Genomic DNA, 16,032 nt, shown 5'->3' on the forward strand with positions numbered 1-16,032 from the left:
ATAAACAAGTTCATTCGACTTGATTATCAAGCCATTCACAAGTCGAAACGAGTCAAATTTGATTGTATTCATGCTTGACTTGTTTACAAATCAAGTTTAAAAATTATAAGTGAGACTCTCTCATTTAGATAATAAATATGCTTGAACCAACTCTTACCGAACTATACTCCCAAACCACTCGTGTAGGAACCCGAATCGTGATAGGTGGGTTTAATTAATTAAATGAGGGGCAAAAAGGTAAATTAAGCAGGCCTCGTCAACGAATCCAGAGTTCGTCGACGAAGTCTTAAGGATACTCGCGGATGAGTTTCAGGGGCCCGTCGACGAGGAGAAATCGAAGGATTTCGGAAAACCGGGAATCTCAGGCTCGTCAACAAGATCACCCACTTCTTCAAAGAGGTGTTTATAGGGACTCGTCGACGAGAACGGTTGAGTTAAGGGTACTATAAATAAATATTTTCATTACTTCTCAACTAAGAAATTTCATTTTCTCTCTTTATCTTTCTAGAAACTCTTCATACTCTTCATCTCTCTAGATTTCTTCACCGTTCATCGCGAGAATCGTTAATCCGAAGTTACCACGAGGATCGTGGAAGGATTCTCTACAAGTTCTACGAATTGGATTTTCGGTTCGGCTATTTTCGGGTTTTGGCTCAAAATTGAGGTAAGACTCGATTTTCAATTCTGATCGGTAGTTTTGTAGAGAACAGTGTTATGAGTATTTTTTGTATTGGGATTTGTAGGTTTTGGCACTCGGTTCGCTGTTTAGGGGCCTTGGAGTTCGAGATTTGATCATTGGGAGAAAGGTAAGAGGAATCTGTTTATGTCGGTTATTACGGTCTTGTCTGTATTTTGACTACTCATTTAGGGGGATCTAATGGAGGGAAAACTATGGGTTTTTCATGATTACAGTTTTGGGAAAAAGGGGGCGACGGGCTGCATCCCTAGTTTTGTTGAAAACCGAATGTATATGTTGATTTATACTGTGTTATAGAGATGACCGTGCCTTGACTTGTTTAAACTATATGTGTTTGAAAAATCATGATTTTAGATTACCAAATAAGTGTGGTTTGTTTGGTTATATGAGCATGCATGTTTATGTTGTGTTTGGTTGAAATGCGAGTAGGAACGGGGTTCTGAATTTGTTCCAGGTACTGAGAGTGTCCAACTCTATATCTGAAGGCATATAAAATCGCTGGTCATGTTTGGCAAGAGTGTCTAACTTTATATCTGAGGGCGTTAGTTTTACCGGCTGATCATCGAAGGGTGTGGATCCACCAGTTTAGCACCGGTACGATGCCATGAGAGTCTGGGACTAGCTATGTGCTAGTGACACCGTGTTTCGCGGGTTGGCTACGGGCCAACGCCGTATGTCGCGAGCTGACTTCGGGCTGAAGGGTGTGACGATATCGGGATTACTTAATCATGTGTGTGTGCGTATATGCACTGTTGTGAAATTAGTACTGGAACTGCATTTAATTGTATATGTGTTGCGTCATGATAACACTCAAATGCTACACACCGATATAACTTGTATTCTTCCTTACTGAGAGGTGTCAAACCCCTGCTGTACGTACATATTTTCAAGTCCTTTGGGTAACCGGGACTAGCTTCTTGGTGTAGGAGCATAGTGGTCGGTGTATCACAGATAACGATTGGGTAAGTACTAGGACTTTTGTTCTCAGGTTGTCGTTTTGGAGTATGGTTGATAACTGGGTTATGTTTTGTGTTATGGAGTTTGGACTCTTGTGGTATAGACTCTGGTATGGTACCATATATGTATAGAATGACTTTTTTTCGCTGCATATTTTCTATTGTGTATGGATGTGTGTAGGGTGCCTAAAAACCCCACGAGATTGGACCCTTATTCATTGTACTGTATCTTTGGATGATTTATTAGATACTGGAATATGTTAGATTACATTTTCATCCCTAGGTCCCTTTTCCGAATTTGGAACGTGATAGCTCGTGAACAATTTGAATTGTTTACAACTCTATATTTACATACATACAAAGATAGAACTGTTTGTATTATATATGCAAATTATATATTTTGTTTCTTACTATGATGTTTTTTCAGAAAATACTCATTATCATGCCCCATAATTATCAGATCCACGTGGCAAGGTCTCACTGTACAGTAGCGTGGACCAATGAAGCCGTGCCACGTTCGTATAGGAAACTTAACAACATTACCAAGAAAGAGAGAGAGAGAGAGAGGGTACCCAATGACGGCATTCTTCGGTTTTGCGGGCATTTTAGGATCCTAGAGAAGCCCCAAGTAGTTTCATACTTTCATTGGGAATGAATCTTGATTCTCTTACTGGATGAGCTACTCCCGTTGAAAAAATAAAAATGGAGAAGGTCAAAGCGTTTCTGGAAGTGACGGAGGAGGAGTCGGAGACCGTGTCGAGGGTCGCCGTCCGGCCTCACAGAGTCGGCCACGAGACGAGCTTTTACGACGATTTCGCCCTCCGCGGCATCCGAGTCCTCCAAGCCCGCCCCGGCTTTGCCCTCTGCTCCTTCAAGATCCCGCCTCGTCTCACCGTAAGTTTATCCCCATTCTTTACTCGCACATTCTTCGTTTTCGCCGGAAGAATATTATTCCTATCGATATCAATTCGCCTCAGAAAATTTCAAAGTCAAATCCATCTCAAAACTAATAAATTCCAATTCGAGAAAAAGGATCCAGATCCCCCCCCCCCCACCTTTTTTTTTTTTGGGGATTGTTAATTAATTTTAGGGTTGCAGAACAGGAAAGGGGAATTGGCGTCGGGCGCAATCGCGACCTTGGTGGATGCAGCGGGGGCGTCGGTGCTGCCGGTGGTGGGACCCGGTAACGTTTCAGTCGACATTTCCATCTCCTACCTTTCTGCTGCCAAGCTTCATGTAAGCCCGCCCTCCAAACTCAAAATCAAAATATCTCTCTGCTTTCTGCAATTCAACCTTCTTAATCGATTAGTTGCATAAGCATAAAAGCATGAACCCATCAATTCACTTGGTGGGTTTTACATCTACGCCCACCACGACTCCTAGACCCTAGTGCATCAGCACCGTATACTGATAGTTGTTTGATGCGAAAATGACCGTCTCTTTATTATGTTCTGGAAGATCTTTTTATTTTACTTTTTTGTTTTTAGAATTTTGTAAAAATAAATAATCTTGAAGAAATGTTTATATGAAATAATTTCTCAACATAAAATGTAAAACCCATCAATTTTATGATATTAGTGTATTTATCTCAATATTTAAATTTAATAAAGTGGTTGTGAGTTCAAGTGTTAATAAGTCATTTTTTTATAGTATTTTTAATATATATATATATATATATATATATATAATTAATTCTTCCTAAATATTTCTAAAAATTCCTTATGTATTTTTCTCTTCTTCTTATTTTTTAAAAAAATTAATATGAATAGATACACTTTTTCATGTTTGATCATTAAAAAATAAAAAATAAATAAAAATATAATAAATAAATAAATAAAAGTTTGATTTTTTATGTCCTTAATATTTAATTTGAACATATTTCTATTTTTAATAGTATTTAATAGCAAGGGAACATATAATGAAAAATGAAAATTTTCTAGTTTTTTTTACATTTCTTTTTCCAAACAAAATTATTCATCTAGACAGAACTTAAGGTCCATTTGAAGTAAGAATTTTGTTTGAGAAAAGGGAAAAAAAAATAAGAAAGAAATTCATTTTTCATTATCATCAATTTGAAATTGAAAAACATTTGAAAAATGAAAGAAAGTAGTAAAAAAATCTAATTTCTCACGTTTATAAGTGAGAAAAAAATAAAAATATATTAAATCAATGAAAAAAATTTAATCGTACACATGATTACATTTGATTTTCTTAATTTTTAATCATTTTATTTTTAATAATACTTGATACAAAGAGATTATACAACAAAAAATAAGAAGGAAACACAATAGTGTGAGATTATATTTAAGTAGTGACATCATTAATGCGAATTATATAAGATTTACTAAGAATCTTGCATATCCATTACTATAGCCTTAGCAAGAGAAGGGGTCTAGAATATATTGAGAGGGACAGAGTTAAAGTCCATAGAATTATGAACCAAGGATACCAAACCCAAGGATTAGAGATCTTATAATTGGATTCAATGGAAAGAACGAATCATATGTTGTTGTAAGAAATGCACTATTATCTTAAACTCATTCTTATGGTGTATATTCATTTATCTTATAACAGGGGAAGTTGAGTTTTTAAAACTCTCAATGATAATTTGTATCTCTTATGAACGGGATGTTAGAGTTACATGAGTACCCTTGATAGATTTTACCTATATGAGTATGAGATTAGGATTGCTTTCTATGAAAATTGGGCTTATTCTCAAATATGCTCAAGAAATTGGAATTAATACAAGGCCAAAACATACTGGTTGTTAAAGTTTTTGTCAAACATCTAGATCATTATATGTAAGCAGTAATACTTTATTTCCCTTAAGCAATCATAGTTCAAGTTTGAGACCACTACTGACTCTAGAGTAAAATTATTATTCACTAAGTGAAAGTTCAATGCAAACACACCTTAATTATGCATAATTATCCCTCTTTGGTTGTTGAACTCTCTACATGCATATTGCATTAATAATATTGAAATGAGGAGGGAATTTTTAGTGTATTTTAATATTTTAATATTATTAATTTATATATGGAGTGAATGTATCTTGGGATAGGACATGTACCTTTGGTTGAGAAATGTATCTACGTTTAGATGAGTTTTAATTTATGTACTTCATAAACCTATAAGTCATTTAGGTGAGTATACCTTAATTTTAGGTATGTATCTATTTATTTTAGATACATCCTATTTATTAAGTGTATGAGTAACGAAAGGTTTAATGTGCCTATAGGTAGATCCCTATAGTTTTGGCTCTACATAACATAGAATACTTTGGAGAGATATCTTTTGGAAGAACACTAGATGAGCACCTTACCTTCCTCGGTAGGGAACTAAGTGAGCACCTTGAGGAGGGCTCAGGGGCGGGCTTTTGACATCCTCAAGGGGTATTTTCGGCTTCCATTTGAGATTGGGAGTCCACAGACGATCCATTTAGTAATGAGATTGTGTCGTACTCTCAACCAAAGGTTTGATGTCCATCTCTACTTAGTCGTTGGCTATTCTATTGTGCGGAGTCATTATAGATTTGGTTGAACTATTAAGGAGTATTAATCCTTTGTGTGTCGTACTTGAGTCTTATATGGTATCACTTTCCCTAGTCCCAACTAGTGGGTGGTTAGTGATAGGTACGCTAACACAAGATCATGTTCTAAGAATAAGAGTTACCCTCAGTATTGGTGGATTAAGAGTTTATCTCATTTATTGTTAGAGTTTGGGATACTTTTTGACAACCTCACTTAGATCAAGGATTATCAAGCCATGAGCCTCAACTACTTAGTTAGCTATTTGAGTGTTTCCTTAGATAAGGATGAATATTGTTGAATTGAACTTGGTATAGTCTTACAATCGCACAAACGTGACTCCTTGACATAGGCAAATGTTGGCAAGAGTGATTACTTTGACCATTGAAATCTCCATAGTCAGGACTGTTTAAAGGCCAAATCTTTGTGACATTGTGTTCTTAAAGTCAATTGACTAGAAAGTTTTTTTATAAGGATTTGACTTAGATTGGCTAATGGATGACCTCAAGAGCATGTGGAGATGTTAAAAATGACACCAAGTGTTTATATTTGCCCCAAAGGCAATCTCCACATTTTGAAAAGCATGAAATATATTTGAAGGAGTTTGCATCAACATTAGCCACCAACTTACATGGAGTAACAACTATTCAAAGTTATTTGGAATTATAATATGTCTTATCACTCTTATAATTTTTTTTCAACCATTTCGTTGATTTCAAATGTTTGCAGTGGGCTTGAACTTACATGAATTAGTGTGTGTGTAGTGATCTCAATAAATAAATAAATAAATTGATTAATTTAATTAATTAATTAATTAACACAATATAATAATATATTAATATATATATATATATAACTTGCCCTTGAAGCATAAGAAAGCTTCAAGAAAGTAGAAAAAAAAAAATTGCTTCCTAAGAAGCTGAGATTCCTGCGTCATTCTCTCCGCTTCTCTCTCCTCACATCTCTCTCTTTTTGATTTTCTTGACCAAACGTGCGCTGATTGAAAAATAGAAAATGTCATTGGGTTCCATTCTCGACCACCAATATTTTAACCGGAGTGGATTTGTCATAAGAGCGTTGTAGGCACTACTCGTGGGGTGAGGTAAGGGAAATAAATTATGTCAATTTATTTTGAAAATATTCCCAATTAAATTGTAGTAATTGGTTTCAAAAATAATATACAGGATTTTATAAGTATTTAGGCTTATGGGAATGAAAATTTTGAATTATTATATGTATGTTTTGGGGAATAAATTTTAATTAAATTAAACTGCAAGGTTTTGATCAGATTGAGATTTTTGGGAATATATTCTAATTAAGTTAAACTCTATGAATTTGATCAAATCAGATTTTTTTTAGGGAATATTTAGAAGTTAAATTAAATTGTGGGGATTTGATCATATTCGGGTTTTTAAAATATGTTGGGGATTAAATTTAAAAATAGGGAATTGATTATACCTACGTTATAATTAAATTTACCAATTATATATTTTGAAAATTTTGCAGGTAATTGGTGAAATTATAATTATTGAATAAATCGTATGACATGAAATTTAATTATATTTTATTGCATAATTGAATCTGAGTATTTTTATGGTATTATCGTGGAAAAAAAATGTGATTTATATTGATTAATGAAAATACTAGAAATGTGGGAAATGGTGAAACTTTGAAATGATGGCTAAGTGCTGGGTTTTGATATGACGGTTGTATGCCGAGATTGATTTGACGGCTAAGTGCTGGGTTTGATATGATGGCTGTATGTTGAGATTGATTTGACGGCCAAGTGCCAAGCTTTGATATGACGGTTGTATGCCGAGGGTTTGATATGACGGCTGAATGCCAGGTTTTTATTTGACATATTTTATACTGAATGACGAAATGAGTTTAAATAACAATTTTTATTACTAAATTGCATTATATGGTTTAAAAACCTTGAGAACCAAATGTAATGAGAGCACGGTACTGTAACTAATATTTGAGATAATGCAACCACATTGCTCTGGATAGAAGTGTTGGTAATGAAAAGTGAAATTGGCCATAGAAGGGTTGTGTACCCCCATGGAGTCTAGACTAGGCTGGGTAGGTAAATCAGACTTATAGACATGAGGTTTGACTTAGCCTGGTGGTAGGCCAGTCAGGGTTAGGTCCAGTCTTCGGACCGCATAACCCGATCATGGGGGTTTATATATGATGATGTTGTTTGTCCAAAATGGGGTTTCTTCTATGCATATATGTGAATTTATGTAAATGATATTATGTATGCAACTAAGTTATATTACGAAGAAAATGTATATTTCCAACTATATAGGTGTCAGTGATATTATACAAATACCATATTTGCCAGATAAAGTAAATTAAGTGAGGTGTCTGATTTCACTAAAACTTATGTTAGCTACATACTGATAATAATCTAGTCCGTCTTACTAAGAAGTGTCTCATTTCATTAAATATACCAATTTTTCAGGACCTTCAGAAACTGAGTCTGGAAGCTTCAAGGCGGGAGTGCTGGGACAATATTTTGTTTATATCTAGCTGTTTTGGTTATTCGGGGTTGTAATATGTTTTTGGGGAGATGTTGATGTTAAGGTTGAGAGGTAGTACTCTGCTAGGCGTGGTTGTAAAATTATATTTTGCTTCCGTTGGTTGTATGTTTAAATTATCTAAGGAATGTTAGCACTCCGGGCAGACTTATTTTATATGGAAAAAAAAAAATATATATATATATATATATATATATATATATATATATATATAGCATAAATTTTTAGTCGCTACAATTGTGCTATCAGAGCCTAGGTTGTTAGGTTCTGCATACTCTAAAGGAATTATACTATCAGAGTATAGGAATGAGTGGTGATAAGAGTAGGGAAGGGGTAGCTTAGGTAAGGTAAAGTGGGTCAGGTATAGGGTGGATAGTGGATTAGAGTACCTGAGATGTTGGTGTTTGTCTTGTATCCTAGAGGTAGAATTCCCTTGACGGTCTTCTGTGGTTTTCCTGAGGCGACGGTCTTAAAAAAATCATGGCAAACCATTGACGATTTCGTTTCTGAGTGATAAGGCTGACCCTTGGATTGGGGTGTTGGAGGTCAGATGATTTATTTGTGCGAGAAAAGTGCATCAGGGAAGTCTAAGCATTTAAGTACGAGAATGTAGGGAATTCTATTGTTTTACCTAATTTGTTGTACTGGTTGGGTCCCAGCAATACGATTCTAAGAAACTATTCTTTGCTCTGTTTTCAGGATTGATCCTAGGGATAAGGGCGTAGACGCCAAAGGTAATAATAATGTGGATACTTCTATCGAGGAGGATATAGATACCCCGGCGGTGCTGCAAGGTTTAGCTCGACAAGTTAGGAAGGAAATTCGGCGGGACCCTAGAGGACAGAATCACCCACAAGTAGATTGGGGCTGCACTATTGAACAGTTCACCCGTATGAGTCTGCCGACATTTGTAGGAGGAGCGGACCCAATTGCAGCCGAGGATTGGGTTTAGGAGCTTTTGGCTGTTTTACATTACACGAGCAGAGGGTGCAATACGCTACTTTCAAGTTGGTTGGGGAGGCTAAGCGGTGGTGGAGAGTAGTGAAGCTGGTGGAGGATTAGAGGCTAGGACCTGCAGTTACTACCTGGAGCCGATTTAGGGAGATCTTCTTCGACAGATATTTTCCCGCTTCCACTAAGGAAGTTAAGGCAGAGGAGTTTCTGAATCTAACACAGGGGCACTTAACCATGCAGCAATACGCGACCAAGTTCGTGGAGCTATCTCGCTTCTCCCCGTACATGGTCCCGGATGAGCCGAAGAAAGCCCGGAGGTCTGAGAGAGGTTTGAGGCAGGGAATACGCGTATAGGTGGTGGCGTTGTAGGCCCAAAGTTTCTCTGAGGTGGTGGACAAGGCCATGGTAATGGAGGCTAGTATACAGGAGTGTGAGGGGGTAGCGAACCAGAGGAATAGACCCCTGCCTCATGGGTTTCAAACCGGCACTAGTTGGAATACATGGAGGAGGCCTGGTGGCTACGTGGGTCAATGACAGGAGGTGGAGCCCCAAGTTCCTTAGGGAACTCAGTCATGCCCTCTTTGCCCCAGGTGTCATCATAAGCATTGGGGTGAGTACCGAGGTAGATTCACTGGCTGTTACCGATGTGGTAAACCTGGCTACATAGCACGAGACTGCCGTGCACCGTTCAGTGATGCGCTCGCACCTCATCAGTTCCGGGGATATAATCAGGCACCCTGAGGTGGTCACTACAGGGGCACCACCCAAGCGTCGGTGTACACGCTTACGTCGAGAGATGCAGAGGACGCTAGCAACGTGGTGACACATATTTTTTTTATTTTTGTCGCATAAAGCTATTGTGTTGTTTGATTTAGGGGCGACACATTTATTCGTGGCTCGAGAGTTCATTGGATTGTGTGGGATAGAGGCCCAACCACTAGGCGTCGATTTATCAGTGGCTACACTGACAAGGACCGTAGTAATGTGTAGGAGGATACTTGAAAATTTTTCGATTGATATTCGGGGAAAGACGTTGCCTGCTAATCTTGTAGTTCTTGACATGCACAGATTTGAGGTGATTTTGGGGATGGACTGTTTTGCTTCTAGATATGCCAGTATCAATTGCTACAAGAAAGAGGTGGTGTTTAAACCTCCAGGGGAACAGGAATTTAGATTTGTGGGGTTACGTGTGCGCGCCTCAACATCAATTGTATCAGCCACGCAAACTAAAAGGTTACTCTTGAATGGGTGTCAAGGGTACCTAGCTTGGGTAAAGGAAACATCCAAGGGGGAAGTTAAGCTAAAGGATATTCTGATAGTAAAGGAGTTTCCTGACGTATTTCTGGATGATTTTCCAGGATTACCTCTTGAGCGTGAAGTAGAATTCACTATTGACCTCTCTCCGGGAATGGCACTGATCTTTAAGGCTCCGTATAGGATGGCCCCAGCGGAGTTGAAAGAATTAAAGGAACAACTGCAAAAGTTGTTGGCTAAGGGGTTCGTCAGACCCAGTGTATCTCCGTGGGGCGCATCGGTATTATTTGTTAAAAAGAAAAATGAGTTGATGAGGATGCGCATTGACTATTGCGAGATAAATAAAGTGACGATAAAGAATAAGTACCCGCTACCCTTTATCGATGATCTATTTGACCAACTCATGGGAACGCAGGTTTTCTTGAAAATTGATATTTGGTTCAGGTATCCTTAAGTGAAAGTTAAATCAGAGGATGTACCGAAGACCGCTTTCTGAACCAGGTATGACCATTATGAATTTTTGGTTATGCCATTCGTACTGACCAATGCTCCGGCTGTATTCATGGACTTGATGAATAGGGTCTTCCATCACTACCTGGATCAATTCATAGTGGTATTTATTGACGACATATTGGTGTATTCAAAGAGTCTCGAAGAGCACGAGGATCATCTCAGGATAGTGCTTCAGGTGTTGAGGGAAAGGAGATTGTATGCCAAATTCAAGAAATGTGAGTTATGACTGGAATGGGTGGCATTTCTGGGGCACGTGATATCCAGGGATGGTATTTTTGTAGATTCGAGCAAGATAGAGGCTGTAGTGGATTGGGTAACACCAATAAATGTCCACGAGGTCAGGAGTTTCTTGGGATTGACAGGATACTACCGTTGATTAGTGAAGGGTTTCTCCAAGTTATCAGACCCTCTGACAAAGTTGACCAGGAAGATTATGAGATATGAGTGGACAAATGAGTGTGAGCAGAGTTTTCAAGAGTTAAAGCAATGACTTATCACTGTGTCGGTACTGACAATCCCTTCAGGAGAAGAGGGGTTTCGTAATTTACAGTGATGTGTCTCGAAATGGGCTTGGGTGCGTACTGATGCAATGGGGAAAGGTTATTGCATATGCTTCTCGACAGCTCAAGGAATACAAGAAGAATTATCCTATGCACGACTTGGAGTTGGCAGCGGTGGTCTTTGCATTAAAAGTCTGGAGGCACTATTTGTACGGTGAAAGGTGTGAAATTTTCACAGATCATAAAAGTCTTTAGTATATTTTCACACAAAAAAAGTTGAATATGAAACAGAGAAGATGGCTTGAACTCATAAAAGACTATGACTGCACTATCAGTTATTACCCAGGAAAAGCTAATGTGGTAGCAGATGCTTTGAGTCAGAAGTCAGTGGATGCGTCAGTTTCGACAGTAGTGACCCAACACCAGATCAACATGGACCTGGAGAGGTTTGACATGGAAATGGTGGAAGGGAATCACTCGGCATTTATAGCAAGCCTAGCAATCCAGAAAACCTTACAGGAAAGGATTAAAGCTACTTAGATGAAAGATGCAGAAATGGTGAAAATTGTGGAGAAAGTACAGAGTGGACAACAAACAGATTTCAATATCTCAGATGATGGAATTCTTAGATTTCACACCAAACTATGTGTATCTAACGACATAGGGATAAAAAGGGCTATTATGGAGGAGACTCATCGCTATCTTTATACTGTACATCCAGGGAGTACAAAGATGGATAGAGATCTGCAAGAATTATTCTAGTGGAGCAATATAAAAAGGGAGATTGCCCGATTTGTGGAAGTGTCTGATATGCCAGTGAGTGAAAACAGAACATCAAAGACCAGCGAGACCACTACAACCTCTTCACATTCTTGAGTGGAAGTGGGAGCACATCTCAATGGACTTTGTCACGTGGTTACTGTCAGCGTTGCATGGACAGAACGTCATCTAGGTATGTAACGCCCTGAACCCGAAACTGGGGTCCGAAATGTTATTTAAAATAAATTTCTGATACCATATAACAAAACAGCGAAAGATTTCCATAACAATTATCGGAGCACTAAAAATTAACCTTTATTACAATACAACAATAAGGTTCTAAGGTCATCAAAAACATAAATAAAAGACTAACAATTCTAACCAAGGACCTTCTATCCCACCCACGCTTCCACTGCGCACTTTGATTACTGTCATACTCCACATGGTATCTAAAAATTATTAGATATGGGTAGGGTGAGACACCTCTCAGTAAGAATGAAATAAATTATTATCAGTGTGTGATCAATGAGTTTTAGTGTAACATATATATATATATATATATATATATATATAACATTTAATACTGTAACATTCATGTTTACATATAAAACAACTAAACAGTTTCATAAACCAATATTTCTATCTCCTCATTCCCTAGATCATGTTAACGTATAAGCAATTCTATCTTTCGGTGACCACATCTGGTGCATACCTAGACACTCGCTGTGAGGCGTTATGTCTCGTTGTCCCCTACCAGCAAGCCCTCGACTACTAAGTCCCGAGGATCAAGGTCCCATAATCAAGATCGCGCCCCTCTTTTGCCTTGACATCACCAAACATATCCCTCAGATATACAATTGCACAATACCATGGTATCATATTCATAAAGGTCCATCCACATTACTATCAACAATTCCCGTGATCTCAACAGGTTTAATTTATACAATAATCTGAAATAATCTCATGCCGCACATTTAAATAATAAAATCATACTTTAATAACACTCAGCAAAATCATATACCTCATAATATAATCATATATTCAAATTTAAAACCACCATATACTCATATTAAAATCAACATAATGTCCATATAATTATATTCTTTAATTTAATCGGTTAATCTTTGAAAATAATTGACATAATTTATTTCCCTTACCTCACCCAGATTTGGTGTCTACAATGCTCCTATGACAAATCGTTTCTAATTAAAATGTTGGTGGCCGAGATAGGAACCCAGTGGTATTTTTCGTTTTTCAATCGGTCGAGAATTCGCTGAAAAAATAAAGAGAGAGAAAGGGAAGGCGAGGAGAGAGAGATGAGCGTCTAGGGGCTCTTTGCAGGAAATCAAAGAGATTTCCAATTGAAATCTCCTTTCCTGAAGATTCAGGAAAGGTGTAGTTATATATATATATATATATATATATTATTATAACTTAATTAATATTATATTATATGAATATTAAATACATATATCATATTATTCATTTAATTAATTCAATTTAATAATTAATTAATTATTTATTTATTTATTTTTAGAATCATACACTAATCTTGTATAACTATTTTTGTGGTTATTACATTCTCCCTTCCTTATAAAATTTCGTCCTCGCAATTTGCTAACCAATCATTTTATACAAACTCAAAAATGTATTTAAATAGTTATATGACTCTAAAACCGTCTCACTGATCATAAACAAAAATCGTCGATAATTTGCCATGACTTTCCTAAAATCATTGTCTCAGGAAAATCATATAAGACCGTCACAGAATTCCTACCTTTAGCCTATGAGACAAACCTCAAATTCCACTTTAACTTCCAATAATGATTTACTAGATTCCTAATTTACCCATTTCCTACCTTCATCAGAATTTATTCCTGTACTTTGGTAACATCATTCCTAGAGTTTACAGAATCTATATCCTAAGCTCTGATACCACTTGTAACACCCCAAACCCGAAACTGGGGTCCGAATTGTTATTTTAAATAAATCTTTGATACCATATAACAAAATAGTGGAAGATTTCCATAACAATTACTAAAACACTAGAAATTAACTTTTATTACAATAAAAATCCCAATATAATAATAAGGTTCTGAGGTCATCAAAAACATAAATAAAATACTAACAATTCTAACCAAGGACCTTTTATCCCACTCACGTTTGCACTGTGCACTTTAATTACTGTTATACACCACATGGTATCTGAAAAATGTTAGATATGGATAGGGTGAGACTCCTCTCAGTAAGGATGAAATAAATTATTATCAGTGTGTGCCCAATGAGTTTTAGTTTATCATACATATATATAACATTTAATAGTGTAACATTCATGTTTACATATAAAACAACTAAATAGTTCTATAAACCAATTTTTCTATCTCCTCATTCCCTATATTATGTTTACGTATAAGTAATTCTATCTTTCAGTGGTCACATCTGGTGCATACCCAGACACTCGCTGTGAGGCGTTACGTCTCACTATCCCCCACCAGCAAGCCCTCGATTAAGTCCCAAGAATCAGGATCCCATAATCAAGATCACGTCCCCCTTTGCCTTGATGTCACTAAACATATCTCTCATATATACAATTGCATGATACCATGGTACCATATTCATAAAGGTCTACCCACATTACTATCAATAATCTCCGTGATCTCAACATGTTTAATTTATACAATAATTTGAAATAATCTCATGCTACACATTTAAATAATAAAATCATACTTTAATAACACTCAGCAAAATCATATATCTTATAATATAATCATATATTCAAATTTAAAACCAACATATACTCAGATTAAAATCAACATAATGTCCATACAATTCTATTCTTTAATTTAATCGGTTAATCTTTGAAAATAATTGACATAATTGATTCCCCTTACCTCACCCAGGAGTGGTGTGTGTGACGTTCCTTCGACAAATCCACTTTGGTTAAAATGTTGGTGGTTGAGATAGAAACCCAGTGGTATTTTCCGTTCTTTAATCAGTCAAAAATTCACCAAGAAAATAAAGAGAGAGAGAGAGAGAGAGAGAGAGAGAGAGAGAGAGAGAGAGAGAGAGAGGAGCGTCTGGGGGCTCTTTGCAGGAAATCAAAGAGATTTCCAATTGAAATCACCTTTCCTGTAGTTATATATATTATATCTTAATTAATATTATATTATATTATATTATATTAATATTATATATATATATATATATGTATATCATATTATTCATTTACTTAATTCAATTTAATAATAATTAATTAATTAACAACTTTTTTTTTTAGGATCATTTCATTAATTTTGTATAACTATTTTTTGGGTCATTACAGGGTAATTGTGGATCGACTGACAAAGATTGCACATTTTGTTCCGATCAGAGTCGGTTACTCCATAAATAGGTTGATAAAACTTTATGTGCAGAAGATAGTTAGACTCCATGGTGTGCCTGTGTCCATTGTTTCAGATCGATATCCATGGTTCACCTCTCGGTTCTGCAAGAGTTTGCAGGAAACTTTGAGATCTCAACTTACTTTCAATACTGCATTTCACCCATAGACTGACGGACAGTCGGAGCGAACGATTCAAATCTTAGAAGATATGCTGAGGGTCTATGTACTGGATTTCAGAGGTAGTTGGATCAGGTTTTTGCCACTGGTGGAATTTGCCTACAATAACAGTTATCAGACTAATATTAAGATGACACCATATGAAGCGTTGTATGGTCAAAGGTGCCGATCTTCGCTGTATTGGGATGGGGCCGCTATGTGAGTGGCCCCAACTCTTTCTAGAGTTGGGTAAACAATTCGGTGATTTCTAGAGAAAATTGCATTACGTAATGATAAACAAATTTCGAGGACGAAATTTTTCATGAGGAAAAAATGTAATGATTCAAAAAAAAATTAAATTAAATTAAATTTTAAAAAATAATTAATTAATACGATATAATAATATATTAATATAATATTATATTATATATATATAAGTATAACTTGCTCTTGAAGCATAAGAAAGCTTCAAGAAAGTAGAAAGAAAAAATTGCTTCTTGAGAAGCTGAGTTTCTTGCGCCATTCTCTCTGCTTCTCTCTCCTCATGTCTCTCTTGTCTCTTTCTTCTCGAATTCATCGGCCAAACGTGTGTTGATCGAAGAATGGAAAATACCCTTGGGTTCCATTCTAGGCAACCAACATTTTAACTGGAGTTGATTTGTCGTAAGAGTGTCGTAGGTACCACTACTGGGGTGAGGTAAGAAAAATATATTATGTCAGTTTATTTTGAAAATATTCCCAATTAAATTGTAATAATTGGTTTCAAGAATAATATACATGATTTTCTGAGT

At 36.4% G+C, this 16,032-nt stretch overlaps 1 protein-coding gene across 2 annotated transcripts; it reads left to right on the forward strand.

Annotated features, from left to right (window-relative positions):
• Window positions 1-2,204: 2,204 nt before the first annotated feature.
• LOC131147724 (uncharacterized) lies at window positions 2,205-16,032 on the forward strand. Of its 2 annotated transcripts, none has more exons than XM_058097260.1 (3): window positions 2,205-2,547; window positions 2,752-2,889; window positions 15,026-16,032. In XM_058097260.1, the coding sequence occupies exons 1-3, from the start codon at window positions 2,356-2,358 to the stop codon at window positions 15,092-15,094; spliced, it is 399 nt and encodes a 132-aa protein (XP_057953243.1). In that variant the 5' UTR covers window positions 2,205-2,355; the 3' UTR covers window positions 15,095-16,032. The 2 variants fall into 2 exon arrangements, with proteins under 2 accessions (XP_057953243.1, XP_057953242.1); XM_058097259.1 differs by lacking the exon at window positions 15,026-16,032 and adding an exon at window positions 7,648-7,879.

This window comes from Malania oleifera, chromosome 2 (genome assembly GCF_029873635.1).
Source record: "Malania oleifera isolate guangnan ecotype guangnan chromosome 2, ASM2987363v1, whole genome shotgun sequence".
Classification (NCBI taxonomy): Eukaryota; Viridiplantae; Streptophyta; class Magnoliopsida; order Santalales; family Ximeniaceae; genus Malania; species Malania oleifera.